Source organism: Lagopus leucura, unplaced genomic scaffold (genome assembly GCF_019238085.1).
Source record: "Lagopus leucura isolate 7727_CA_CO unplaced genomic scaffold, USGS_WTPT01 Super-Scaffold_100026, whole genome shotgun sequence".
In the NCBI taxonomy this organism is placed as follows: Eukaryota; Metazoa; Chordata; class Aves; order Galliformes; family Phasianidae; genus Lagopus; species Lagopus leucura.
The window spans coordinates 3,904,685-3,918,640 of record NW_024962277.1 but is presented as its reverse complement, the minus strand read 5'-3'; the positions used below and the strand labels follow the sequence as shown (position 1 = coordinate 3,918,640).

At 35.3% G+C, this 13,956-nt stretch overlaps 2 protein-coding genes across 2 annotated transcripts in view; one reads left to right on the top strand and one right to left on the bottom strand.

Annotated features, from left to right (window-relative positions):
• CACNA2D3 (calcium voltage-gated channel auxiliary subunit alpha2delta 3) overlaps nucleotides 1-13,956 on the top strand; it is a 395,935-nt gene that overhangs the window by 323,023 nt on the left and 58,956 nt on the right. The window lies entirely within an intron of this gene.
• LRTM1 (leucine rich repeats and transmembrane domains 1) lies at nucleotides 2,528-6,242 on the bottom strand. The gene is made up of 2 exons (XM_042880304.1): nucleotides 5,723-6,242; nucleotides 2,528-2,961 (listed from the first exon to the last, which is right to left on the bottom strand). The coding sequence occupies exons 1-2, from the start codon at nucleotides 6,240-6,242 to the stop codon at nucleotides 2,528-2,530; spliced, it is 954 nt and encodes a 317-aa protein (XP_042736238.1).

Sequence of the window (13,956 nt, the reverse complement as noted above, 5' to 3'; positions counted from 1 at the left end):
TGTTGTTGTGCCCTTCATTACCTCTTCCTCTCACTTTTCCTTTTTTTTTTTTTTAATTTTTTTTTATTTCTTTTATTTCTTTATTTCTTAAAAAACCTAAAAGGTTTTTGTTAATAAGAATATTTTTTAAAGTCAAAGATGTACTGGTTATTTCTGGCAGGGAAATATTGAATCCTTCCTTTGTTTGAATACGTCAGAGGTGTAAACTTATTTGTAATGGGAGTTACATTGCTGTTAAAAACACTGTGGCTGCAATCTCCATGGAGGTCAGAGGTTTATTAGCTTTCATTTTAGGATCTGCCATATGAATGCAAGTGTACTCATTTCAGGTGGTCACCATAGGAAAGCACTGTTATTTGGCTTGGCTCTGAACTAATTTTTTGGCCCATAGGCAGTAAAATACTTCCCTGAGTTATTTCTCTATCTGAAAAGTTATGTTTTCCTTTGAAAAATAATATCCCGCTAAATTGATAAAAAGAGTAATAAATGTTGATCTCCACACTAGAATGACTTTGCTCTGAAAACAGATTGTTCATTAAACTTCAGAAAATATATCAACTGAAAAAAAAAAAAAAAAGAGAAGCACATTCACTTTGGAATTACATCATCAAGAGATCAGATTTAAAGAGCCTGAATATAAATATTCTCAGATTCCGTGCTGATAATGTCTCAGCTGTAGTAATATACCTGGCCCAAAGCACCACATTAAAAAAAAAGAAATGTAGAAAAACTGAAAAGGTTCCAGAGAATGCAGGAGAAAAAGTGTTTGAAAGATGTGGTCTTATGGGAAATTTTGAAACAGCTTGATTTATTTAGTACAAAACAGACTAACTATAATGTCAAGGGTGTAGTAGTAGTGTCCACCAAAAAAAAAAAAAAAAAAAAAAAGAAAGCAATTGATTGTTTTCATTGTGTGCTGGATTTACATTAAAACTGAGATGCTTAATTTCTCCTGGACATGAAAGTAACTGCAGATGCAGGATTGAGCTTTAAAATTTACGTTTCAATTATTACTAAGTAGATAAGAGCAAGGGTTATATGACTTCTGCCATACAGCTCATTATTCAGTTGGGGCTGAAGTTGCTCTAATAAGACTTGGTCTGTGAATCTGTCTGTTGAAAGAAGATCAGAGGTCTCTGAATGCCATGGCACAGCTTTGTTTTATTCTTATTGGAGAGACAGCTGCTGTCCTCAAGTCTTCTGGCCATTAAAATACACTAGCAATATTTTTAGCAAAGCAGGTTTAGGGCAGATACTAAGAAAAAATCTGCAGACTACAAGCAAAGTCGATTGCTGCATCCACTTCCTAGGCAGATTGTTAATCCATGTCATTGTAAAGGTTTAAAAACACCTTGGACAAACATTTGCCACAAATAGACTGGACGTTACTCAATCTAGTCTCAGAAAAGGTAGATGAAGTAGCTGATCACTTTGGTTGTTTTGAGACTATAATTTCTACAAATTATTTGAAAAATACTACTGCACATTCAAAGTATTCTTTGTGTTTTAAATTGGTTTCTGTGGTTTTTGCTCTGGTATCCTCTGAACAGAGCTGCAAAAAGGGCAGACCTTTGAATTAATTCAGCTGGATGCTTTCTCTTTGAAAATGTGCCAACATGCAGCTAGGTGATCCTCCTTACTGAAGGGCAGCACGCTGATCAGGACTCCATCCGTAGTTCTGAGGTTGTGTGGATCTTGGATTTAGGAGTTTCGGAAACGTCTTTAGCAAGCATGTATCCCACTGGATAACAGGTAGTGTTTCTTCTTATATGCAGTGCATGCTTATCTCAGAGCCTGAAACATAGTGTAGCATTACTTCCTCCTCCTATGATTTCTCAGCTCTCTTCTTCCTTGCAAGTACTTTAAAGATGAAATGTTAACAAGCTATTTCCTGTTTTCTAAACTCCTTAATGGGGGCAAATTAGGAGGTGGGAAATAGTATTTGGAAACATTGCAACAATTTTGTAAGTTATCAGTGTATAGTCCGGCCAGTTCTAAAACTGATTATAAATTATATTTCTGAATACATACCAGATATTTTAAGATCTTAAACTCTCATCATTTATGTTTTTCTTTGCAAAAATCTCTCATGTTGAGTGCTAAGTGTAGGCACACCATTATTCGTATATTGTACTAATATTACATCAAAAGCTCGGAGTGAAGAATGGAATACTTGGAAATAACTGTGTTAAAATTTCATTCTGTTACACATTCAGCCTTACATTTTGGCTTCAGAATATATAAAGCAAAATATAAGTACGGATATATGCAATAAGTTGCATCCTGCTACATAAATATACCTTAAAGTATAGTTCAAGGAACATATATATGGAACATATATATATATATATATATATATATATACACACATATCTACACACATATATATATGTATATACACACAGAGAATTTCTTTAATGTGAAAAAGAAAATAAAAGCAGTCATAACTATTAAACCTATTTAGGTTCCAAGCTTTTAAACTGAGGTGAGGGCTCTTTATTTTCAAGAAACCAAAGACAAAAGTAACTCAAGCCAAGGAGCTATCAAATGGCTCTTTTTCCTCAGGAGTCCCATGCTGTCTTGCAGGGGCCAAATGTTCTCTGTGGTATTTAGCAGTAATTGCAGCATAGGCACAACCATAAACAGCAGCTGCCAACATCATTAGACACACAATTCCACAGACAACTCCAGTTATTACTACAGTGGCAATTGCATGACGCAAATTAACAGGCCTCGGCTTTGGTTTGGGTTCACAACTTAGCCTGCTGTTTTCCCCATGTTCGTTGTGGTGAGAGTGCTTCAGAGAACTCCTGTGCTCAAAGCTGTGGTGATGAGTGGTGGCCAGATGAGTATGAGCTGTCGTAAGTGGGCACGCCCCAAACAGTTCATAAGGAACTTTGAGGAGGTCCTTGCCCTTCCGAATCCCTGGTGTTGCACAGATGATGCCATCACTTATTCCTCCTGAAAAGAAAAATTAAAGAAACCCAACAGATTATGATCTTAATATTTTGTGATTTCTGAATTCTCTTCACGTAGAGTTTACAGATACTCAAGGTACATTTATAGTCAGTGTTGACTTTATACCTTTAAAGATGTCCAACTATATCTAGAAAAAGGGCAACAAGGCAGGTGAAGGGCTTGGAGAATATGCCTTAGGAGGAGTGACTAATTGAACTAGGGCTGTTTAGTCTGGGGAAGAGGAGGCTGTGGGGAGACATTGCTTTCTTCAAATACCTGAAAGGTGGTTGCAGTAAGAGTGGGATTGGTCTCTTCTAACTGGTGACAGGTGATAGGATGAGGGGAAATGGCCTCAAGTTGCACCAGTGTGAGTTTAGTTGGCTATTAGAAAAGACTTTACAAAAAGGGTTATTAAGCACTGGAATAGGCTCCCCAGGGAGGCAGTTGGGTCACCATCCCTGAATGTGTTTAAAAACCATTTGGATGTGGTGCTCAGGGACATGATTTATCAGTGAATTGCTAGAGTTAAGGTAGTATGGTTAGGTTGTGATTGGACTTGATGATCTTGAAGGTCTTTTCCAACCTGAACTTCTCTATGATTCTCTCTTTTTCCAGTTAGATCAAAGGTAAGAATATTGCACTTTAACAATTGTAGAAGAAATTATTTGCAAGTAATAACTTTCATCAGAAATTGTTACAAATGCAAAAGTAAAGAGCAGCAGTCAAGTAAATGTGAGCAAGTAATGTCATAGATAAAAATAAGAGATATTGCTAACAGCAAATTCATTGCTTTCAAATTTGTATTATTACTTCTTTTTCTAAATTAAAAAAAAAAATATATTAGCAAACATATTTTACTTGATTGAAATAACCCGTGAAATAATCATTCTTCTGACATCATGCGTTAGTTATAATGAAATAAAGAGAAAGTATAGTAAGTTGAGTACATGAACAATGTTTTCAAGGTTTGTGGTAAGAAAATATTCAGAGTTCTAAAGAAGTTAAGATTAATCAATCTATTACTTGTTCAAGTGGTAAACTTCATAATTGCTCACAGCCAGCTTCTGCAGCCTCTCAAAGTATGTTTTTAGTATAAACGGGAAATGAAGTAGGAAGCCTCAGTCTTGGTAAATCACACCGTTGTTCCTAAGCATGTAGAGCAACACACACAGGGAGTTGCTTTCAGAGTTCTAATTAGGCCATACATCACATCCTTAGGAGTATGGTGTGCTGAGGAGTCAACAAGGCCAAAACCAATGTTTACATATTTAAAAAGTTTAACTTAATCAAGTTAGTTGAATTTTCGCCCTCTTCTCTGAAATAATCCACCTTTTAGTTAAATCAAGGCACAGAAATTTTTATCCTTAAAAGATTTTATTTGAGGAAGTAGTGAATAAAAATGGACTCAGATGAAAATCTGGAGTCTACTTCACCAAAAATATTGAGGATATTCCAAGATAGAGATGAGTATAGAAGGTTGTCCTGCTGAAAACTCGCGCTGAAATTTCTTTCAGGAAACAGCTCCTGCATAATGCAACTTTAAGCCCCGGGACAGTGTAATGTCTTATCACCCAAAATATTAAGATTAAGATGAGAGGAGTTTAGGCTTTTGTCTATTCTAAAACATTATTTCTGGAAGTGGGTTTATCTCCTGGAAGACTTTTTCTATGTCCCTGTGTTGATAATATAGTTTTCCAACTAGCCTGCAGACTTCTGACGCTGCAGTACATCACAGGCAACATGGACTATCTTCTCATGTTCCATGTTACCTTCAGGTATAGATAGTTCATCACGTTCAAGCATCAAAGCTTGATTTAGAGAAAAGTAAATTGCAGAGCTGTTTTGAATTTTGAGAGTCTGAACATACCTCCCGGAGAAAGAAATTTGCTTTAGTGCTTAAAGTCTTTCCTGCATTCATTGTAAGTAAAATGGATATGAATAAAATGCTTTGGAATGATAAAAGCTTGTTTTCTTTTTTTTTAATATTGTAAAGTTTCTCGGAGCTCTGGAAGCAAAACAAATTCTTAAATACATAGAATTAGATCATGTTCTTTTTTATAAAGCATAACTCTAGAACATATTTGAAAGCAAGCGTGAACAAAATATGAAACTACTTTACATATAAAATTTCTCAGGTGGTGGTATTCCGTATATCAATCAGGATATTACTAGTAAATTTAGTACTACAGCAAATTAGAAAGTAATATCAGACAAGAGTAGGCTTCTATAAGATGAAACACATTTTTAGGTAAGTATTCTTATAAGGAAATACCAAGTTGTAATTTGAAGAGAAATTAGAATCCCAAGTTCTCTAAATTGGTACTGATACCTGTGTTGATGCTTAGTCTCATGCATCAGGTAAAAAGCTTCTGGATGTTAGGTTGGTTTCTAGCAAAAGCATTTTGGTAGTATTAAGACAAGTACATGTGCTCAAGTTATGCTTGTTTTATATGTAGATACAGATATGGATGTATATATATATATATATATATATATACATTCACTACAGACATGTATTTCTAGAATATATGCATGCAGACTGTAGTCTCTCTCAGTGTAAATGATCCTCTAGGATTCTAGTGGACCACCTGTAATTATGAGCACACCTATATTCTGGGCTATGCATAGGAATGTATTTTAGTATGTTTATTTGATAGCATGATGCAGGAGGAAAATTGGTACACTATAGTAGTGAAGATCAGTTATCTGCATTTGGAAGGTTGTGTTCTCATGTGCATCGTATGTAATAAGGATAATTCCTTACCTCTGTATAAAAAACTCTCCAACCACAGTTTCAGGCCAAAGACATTGCAATTACATAGCCAGGGATTATCCTTGAAAAGAACAACTTTCAGGTTTGGAAGTGACTCCAGCAGAACTCTTTCCATTTTCTGAAGCTTGTTGTGCTTCACTGACAGTAATGTAATATTCCCTGTGCTGTTTCCAAAAGTCTCAGGCAAACGTACAATGCTGTTGGATGACAAGTCCAGTTCTTTGAGGTGTGGGAGGAAACTGAAGGTCTTGTTTTCTATATAATGAATCAAATTTCTAGTTAGGTTTAGAACCTGTAGGTACCGTAATTTTTGTAAAGCACCTGGTGCAAAACTTGAGAGAGAATTATTAGACAAGTCTAAGATTTTCAGCAGTGGTGTTCCAGTGAATGCGTTTTGGTTGATTCTCCAAATGCGATTATTCTGCAACAGCAGTATCTGAGTTTCAGGTGGTAAGTGGGCAGGAATTTCAGTAAAACCTCTATTCTTGCAGTCTGTGGTCTTTGAAGCCATATGGCATAGACATTTTTGAGGACACCCGTGAGCCATGTGTGCTGTGAAGACAATGCTCAGCACCAGAAGCCAGTTACCTGTACCACAAATGAAAGCAGCAATAATGCTTTGAGATTATTATAAAATATTTGTCTTTTGACAGTACAGAAGTCAATAACAACAAAAAAAGCATATACAGTACATTCATAAGCCATAATGTAGATAGCATAAATATAATTCATAATTTTAACAGTGCATGAATAAATCACAGGTATTACTGAAATACTTTTATACAATGGAGTGAAATAAGTGCTCCCAGCATCTTTAAGTGAAGTACTGCTCATGGCTTTATTTTAAGTATAAATCGCTTTCAGGAGGTTTTGCTATCAGCAAAGAAGTAATTGAAGGGAATTGTGTGAAGTTTCTAAAATTACTAAATTGTAATGTTCCTCTGTGTGCAGTAGTAATAACTTTTAGCTATCTTATGTCAGAAGAGTCATTTTTATTTTTACTTTTAAAGTTTTACTACCTAAAAAGAATTAAGTTAAAGTACTATCAAAAGAGTGACAAGCTTTAAAGGCATTTCCATAAAAAACAGTTAACAGAACTTTTTCAGCAACCTTTATATTTGTTCTTTAAAATATCTATGTTTACAATTGCTTGGATTCCAGCTGTACTTCTCATAGATACACGTTTCTACTCTCTCAGCAAACATTTGTCAAGAAACTATTATAAAGATAAATGAGGTCACAGGAGTACTTAACACTATTTAGTATTTATCATTTATAATTATCATCTGTTCCCTGATATTCAGGTCAGCCCTAACTGAAAAAAAATATATCATTTTTCTTTCACATATTGCTAGTGATCTTCCATTGTATAGGAACGTGCAATTTTATGCAAAGCATGAAGTTAAAATAAATAATCGAATGATGTTAAGTGATGTGAGTTTCTCTGAATAAAGAGAGTCAGTGATAAATTCTTTTTTCACATTGGTTTTGAGACACCTCAAACCATTTTTACTACTTGCTATTTCAGAATGAAAAATATTTTGGTCAGTTACTACTTGAAACCTTTGGAAATTAAAGGATACATTGGCTTACAAAGATCAAATATTAATTAGTAATAGGGAATACCATATGGAAGGAACAAATATGTGATTAAAACATTGAATATAAAAAACATATACATGAAAATATGAATGAAAGTTTTACTTTGAGGGTGCAGTTTAACTGATAAATTCCTCATTAATTTTCCCTGTAAAATGAAATTGCATTCACATTAAAATTATAAATAATCCCCTGCCATCCTTGAATTCTATATTGTAAAATTCATTAAAAAAAAACAAGAAAGCATACTCGTAAATAGGTTAAGCATTACATTCAGTTCATTACATTGTTCTGCAACAGTTGGTTTCAGAAACTGACATACAGCTTCCAACATGGCATTAAAAATAAACATGAGTCAAGGAAATGCCTAAAGAACAGAATAGCCTCATTATTAGTCTGAATGCATCAGTATCTCACCTGTCATTCTGCTTTGCTTGTTTCCCACCTTGAAGAAGACACAGTCCAGTTTTCTGAGGTAGAACAGTAAATGTACACTTTATTCTGGTTCCTCCTTCAAAACTGTAACATGCTCATCCAATTTCTTCTGCTTGTTTTATTTTTGTGGTGTTGTTTTTATTTTTTTTGTTTTAAGATTGTATCCTTGGCTTGAGTAGAAGTGCTACAATTTCTAGTGAGTTAATCCATCAGCCTTTGTTTTTTTTTCTTTATCACAATCTTTTTTTCCCTCAACGTCCATTTCTGGCTCTCAGAGTCTTACCCTGCTTCTTTTAATCTGTCAGCAGGCCATGCAAAGAGTGTCTGTCAACTCTAACTGGACAGCTGTAACATACAAATCATGACCTGATAGCCCCGTCTTTTTGATTATTTAATCTGCCTCACATGGAAGGCAGGAAAATAAAGCTGCCTTTTAAAATCCACTGTAGTTTCTGAATTGTGGTGGATTATTAGCTATGCTGTGTCAATTTTTGCAACATCAGATGACTCTGAACAAAGATTCTGATTATCCTGAGCTGTGACTGGAGGCAGTGGAGTGTGTAATATTGCCAGGAATAGTCATGTGGGTTGATGATATGGTTTTGACAGTGCACTTGTTTGCTCTTCTAAGCTTATTCATCTGACATCCATTAGTTGTGCTGACAGGCTTTTCTTGCATGGGAACACAGAACTGGTGTCTCATTCTATAAAAATGGCAATGGACACCAAGAATACTGAAGAAATTTATTTCCAAACATTATTTGAAAAAAAAGGAATGTGTTCTTACAGTGCTTTGATTTGCCTCCTTCATACTACTACTCATTCATACTGTATCAGCTACAACAACAACAACCAAAAAGGATTAATGACTTGTGACTATGAAATAACTCAAAGGTGTTTCAAGGAATTAATGATCTAGTATAACAGAGTCTTTCATGATCGTATCATCACTCTATCATCCACTACCTTTCTTTTTAGTGGGGAAGTAGTGCAATCAAAAGCTTTCAGGACCATTCTGACATGTAGCATGCTAACTTTGGTCCAAATTCTTCTTTTATGTGATTTTGAGAAAGTCTAACAATACTCATTTTCTACTGCAGAATAGAAGGAATTGTACGCAAGTGGAGGTTGAAAAGGACATCTAGAAAACATCTGGTCCAAACTGTTGTTGAAAGCAAGGCCTTACATGAGGTTACCCATGTCCTTGTCAAGCTGAGACTTACATGTTTCCAGGAAAGCATCTCCAAAGCAGCTCTCATGTCTGCTACTTTCCAGCAGCCTTAGTCCTGTCTCTAACTTCCAGATCAGCCTTTTGTGTTCCTAGCCTTATCCCTTACATGCTTTTTTTTTATTTTTTTTTCACGCTACTCATCTCATATGCCTCCCTGGTCAGTGTTTTGTTTGTATGTTTGTTTGTTTTTATCACATTGGTTCTCCATTCCTCTCAGTCCTTCATGTCTCCTCTGTCTCTCAAGCCACTCTCATCCTCTGCAATAGGCATCTTTAATCCCCTTTTCTTGGTTTGAGGAAGAGATTTGATGTGCTACTGTAAAGGAAACTGTATATAGAACAGTAATGATTATTATAGCATGCTTTGCTGAATTGATTCTGAGACTTTTCAGAGTACCGAAAGAAACAATGAGTATTGCAAAATGGTGACAAAGAATGTGGAACAAGTGGCATTCTGTAAATAGATGTGAGTATTCATCTCAAAGATATTAGGATTATTGCTGTGAATGGTAGGTCTATTGCCTTTAACTCACATGAACATCGACACGTCATCCTGATTCAGCCTGAAAGATTTCAGACTAGCACAGAGAAAATCTGTAGATGTAGATTGCCAGGTAGCAGCCATAGTAAATAGCTTCAACTTTCCAAAGGGAGAGGAAGATGAATGTCAGGTTAAAGAAAAACACTAATCTTTGTTGTAAATCATATTTTTCTGTGGTTTCCCATCTCATGTGTGTGCATACACACATTGAAGAAACACAGAAACAGACCTATCTGAAATAATAGCACTGAATCATTTTAATGAAGACAGAACTAACTGTAAGAAGGGCAATTATTAAATACAGTAATCCTTAGAAATTGTAGCCTTTGTAGTTGCAGATGCTCTGCTTTGTTCTTTAAAGGAAGGAATTTAGCTCAGGTGCTCGTTGCTACAGTTTCCCTCTGTCCTTGACATAATCCATATCTTGTAACAATAGTAGCCCTTCTCATGACTGTTTGTTATATTACAGAAGGTATTAGCTGTGCTGCTGTTGTGTTATGATAGCACTTATTCATACTTGTAAGTTCTCTTCAGAATCTACATTTTTATTTTTGCTCCTGAATTTCCAGGTCCACAGAACTGTGGGGGTTGGAATGGACTTTTGGGGATCATCAAATCCAAATTCCTGCTAAAGCAAAGAGTTCAAAGAGTTTAATTCAGTTTCTTTTTTAACTAGTTCCTCTTTAACTAACGTTTGCTGACCAGGTAGGCTTGCAAGCTCCCACAACACTTTGTATCATCTAATGGTAGCCTTAAAGAATGTCTCCTAACTGCCCCTCTTATTTTAGGTAAGCGTTTGCTGCTATAATTGTATTATTTTTAGCACTTGCAGTATTAAAGAGATGTTCATAGGACAAGGTCACACAAAGTTAAGCGCTGTGGGAGGTTCAGATCCAACAATAATGCAGAGGTTGTTTTATGTATTCTGAATTGCGGTGTAAGAAGTTATTACTCTTTTTAAAAAAATCTTCATGCTGGATTCAGATTTGGAAACATATGATTAAATCTGTCAATTTGCTTTTCATGTAGATGTGGCCATTTCATCTTCACATTGAGAACTCTGAATACACATATTTTGTAAACAGAATTTTCCCTAACCTATAATCCGTTTCATATTCCCATTTATTAGTAATAATACTTTGGTTAAGACGGAGAAGTTTGATGTGGTGAAAATTACAGCTGTGAAACAGGTAGATTTGCCAGAAACAAAATAACTCATGAAATTTACTCTACTTCTGGGCTTTTGAACAACCAGCATGATTCTTTTCAGTTGTCTGATGTGGTGCAGCAGTGTGTTATTGTGACTGCTTAAATTAACTTGTGCCTTGTTGCAACAAGACACGTTTCCCTTTGCCCATGGCAAGCTAGCCTGGTAAACTCATGTCCTATCCATTTGTGCTGATGGGGCACTTCACTGTCAGATTGCCAGAGTATACTTTGTTACAGAAGTTTATTGCTTTGTGCTTCAAAGGAATGTACAAGAATCATCTTTTCCTGCAGAACACTGTATGAATTAGACTCTAGCAGAGAGGGGAAAAAAAATTAGTACGTGTATCAAATACTTAAAGTCTATAGAATTCTGACTACACATTTAGTCCAGACAGACATGATTATATGAAAAAGAAAAAAAAAAACAACAGCATTCCTCAAACTATGACAGAAAATTCCTGTACATTCTCTCGTTCTCTCCATTACACTTATTTTCCTTCTGCTTGTGGATGGGGAGATATAATCTTACAGGAAAAATGGCATGAGCTTTCTCCTCTGAAGGAGGAACAACTAAACTCTTGTTGAAGACCTAAACACAACTCAAGGCAATGGATTGGGATACAAACCAATCCTTATCATGGAGTAATTATGGAGTACTATACTTTCAATTCCTCATGTATTTCTCTCTACAAAGGCAGTCTCTGTATCCAAAGAGCTCAGGACCCTCACTATGGCTGTCAAGGAACTAGATTTTCAAAAGTAGACAAAAATTAGAGGAAGGCATGGGTTCCTATTCCAGGCCACCTTTCATAAGAGAAGTATAAGCCAGTAGATCAAATCAAATTTGGCTTGAAGAACTTTACAACCTTAAAATGTTGTCCATAATTCGCAGAAGATGTCTGTGTAGATTTCTTCAGACATCTTATTAGTTAGGCAGGACAAGGGAAGACTAGTAACATTCAGAGTTTAATGACATCAAATCCTGATTATCACAACAGAGGAACCATTATTACATTGTTATCCAAAAGTTGCTCATGCCTGCTCATTATGAATTGTTTGTTAGTAACTCTGAACATGAGAAACAACATTTTGTAACTCCAAAAATAAATAAACTAGTAGGCAGCTGTGATTTTGTTTTTTGGATCACTGAATTGAGGGAAAGAGCCCCATTTTCTTCTCTTTTCAGTGGCTTGTTTCACCATACATAGGTACATCTGGTACATGTTTATAAAATACATAATTAATTTGTGAAACACAGTGCTGGAAGTTATCCTTGGGCCAAAAATTAGTAAGATTCATACAGAATCTGGAGCCATAGTTACCTCGTGGGACAAAAAAAAAAAAAGAAATAATTTAGAGAAGAAATAAACTTTCACTCTTAAGGGCTTTAATCAACTAATGATACAAGTTATGGAGAAAACCTTTCCCTGTGGGCAAGGTTTTTCTTTTTTTTTTTTTTCTTTCTTTCCATAATTATTATTTATGGGAATTTTTACACCATTTTTACACGGTAGTGCATGAGATACAATAGATAAAATAGATACAATAGATATATAGTGAAGTAAATGAGCTGAAATACTCTGCATTCAAGGTGCAAATTTACAGTGGGGGAAAGAAACAGGATAGTTCAGAAGGACTTACAGACTATTTCCAACAACCTGCAAACCAGCATGGCATCTGCCACTGTGTCGGATGGTGTCATTTATCATTGTAGGCGCCTGGTGAGGTCAGGACTGCATTCATCCCCAAACTGTTATTTTGGTTTGGATGGGGAAAAATCTTTCAACATTAATATCCAGGTAATCTGGAGACAGCTGTTTTGCTCAATCCTTTTCAGATTTTTTTCACTTTTTTTACTTCACCGAGGGGATGCAAGACTTTCAGTGCAGCAATATGTAGTGATATTAACACTAACATAATTAGTTTCTTGTCCGTTTGGCTTACACTTCTTTCCCCATAACTAAATAATCAGTATTTGAAGGTTTGAAAGGGTTTCCTCAAGAATACTTGAGCACCAGCCCTATAGTATAAAGTAGAAAGTTCATTGCATGGGATGCAAGGCCTTCAGAATGAGAAGAAGTGCAAAGAGAAATGCAAAGTTACTTTTCCTTAAGTGCGAGCTACGTTAAGTCGTATTTTCATCATTTCCCGATGAATGACTATCACCTGTTATTACATGCTGAGAATCTCTGTGTGGAGCTAAGAGATATCACTGACATGGTTAATTAATTAATTGATTCATTTTGCTACTACTGTAAGGAGAAATGTATGCTGCTTGACATGGAGGTAACAGAAATCAAAATAATTCAACTAGGACAAAGGCAAAGTAAATATAAAAATAAGAACAAGCATTCATTTTATTTAATCTTGACATTTTACATCCTTTTTGTCCTCACTTAAACATGTTGAAATTGAGGTCACTTTCACGATCATTCTAGTTTATCCTTCTTACACTGAAGACAAAATTATTTTCTAAACTTTTCCTTAGGTGTTTTTTTGATTGTTTGTTTAATGTTTGAAAAGACTTTCTATTTATAGTCATATCTCACCTTAAATTCAATCTTAAAGGAGAAAAGAGTAAATTTTCTGCACTTCCTGAACGGTTAGAAATCAGGACGTTGTTTTCTTGAACAAACTTGTGTAGAAGCATTTTGAAATATTCTCAGTGTAAGAAGAAAGATTTTAAATGTGGTAAATGTTTCTGTTTCTTAAGCTGGTGTGGTGAACAGTTAAAAAATAGAACTCATACTTCATTAATTGTTTTCATGCTTTTATGGCAGGACACTATTATTTAAATAAAATTCACTGATGAATGTTGGGATTTCTCATCCTTCAAGTTTATCCAGTTGTACTGTTTGCAGGCATGATAAAGTCTTGGGAAAATTCTTATGAAGGATCCTGATGTGTCTGTTCAGAATTTGTAAAAAGGCCAGTAGGAGATCTTTTTTCTCTAAAAAGAAAGGGGAAAAAAAATGTATGGAGAAGAAATGTCTTCCTACAGAGTGCGTTTTATTAATGAGAATTACAATACTGGAAAATCTGGTGTAGATTAGCAAAGAACAGTAACAACAGGAACAGTGTATCCAAATGGAACTGGTTGGATAATTAAATTCCTTTAATAGGTACTGAAACTTAAACCTCTTGATCCCTCTGGATCCCTCTGACGTAAGCCATACTCTTAAAAGACATGGAACTTGATTCTAAAAGCGTA

Bases quoted from the DNA above. Each gene is read 5' to 3' on its own strand.
- LRTM1 (XM_042880304.1), bottom strand. From the start codon at position 6,242: ATGGCTTCAAAGACCACAGACTGCAAGAATAGAGGTTTTACTGAAATT. The intron at 2,962-5,722 runs GTAAGGAATTAT...TTTTCTTTTCAG, and splicing joins GGAGAGTTTTTTATACAGAG to GAGGAATAAGTGATGGCATC.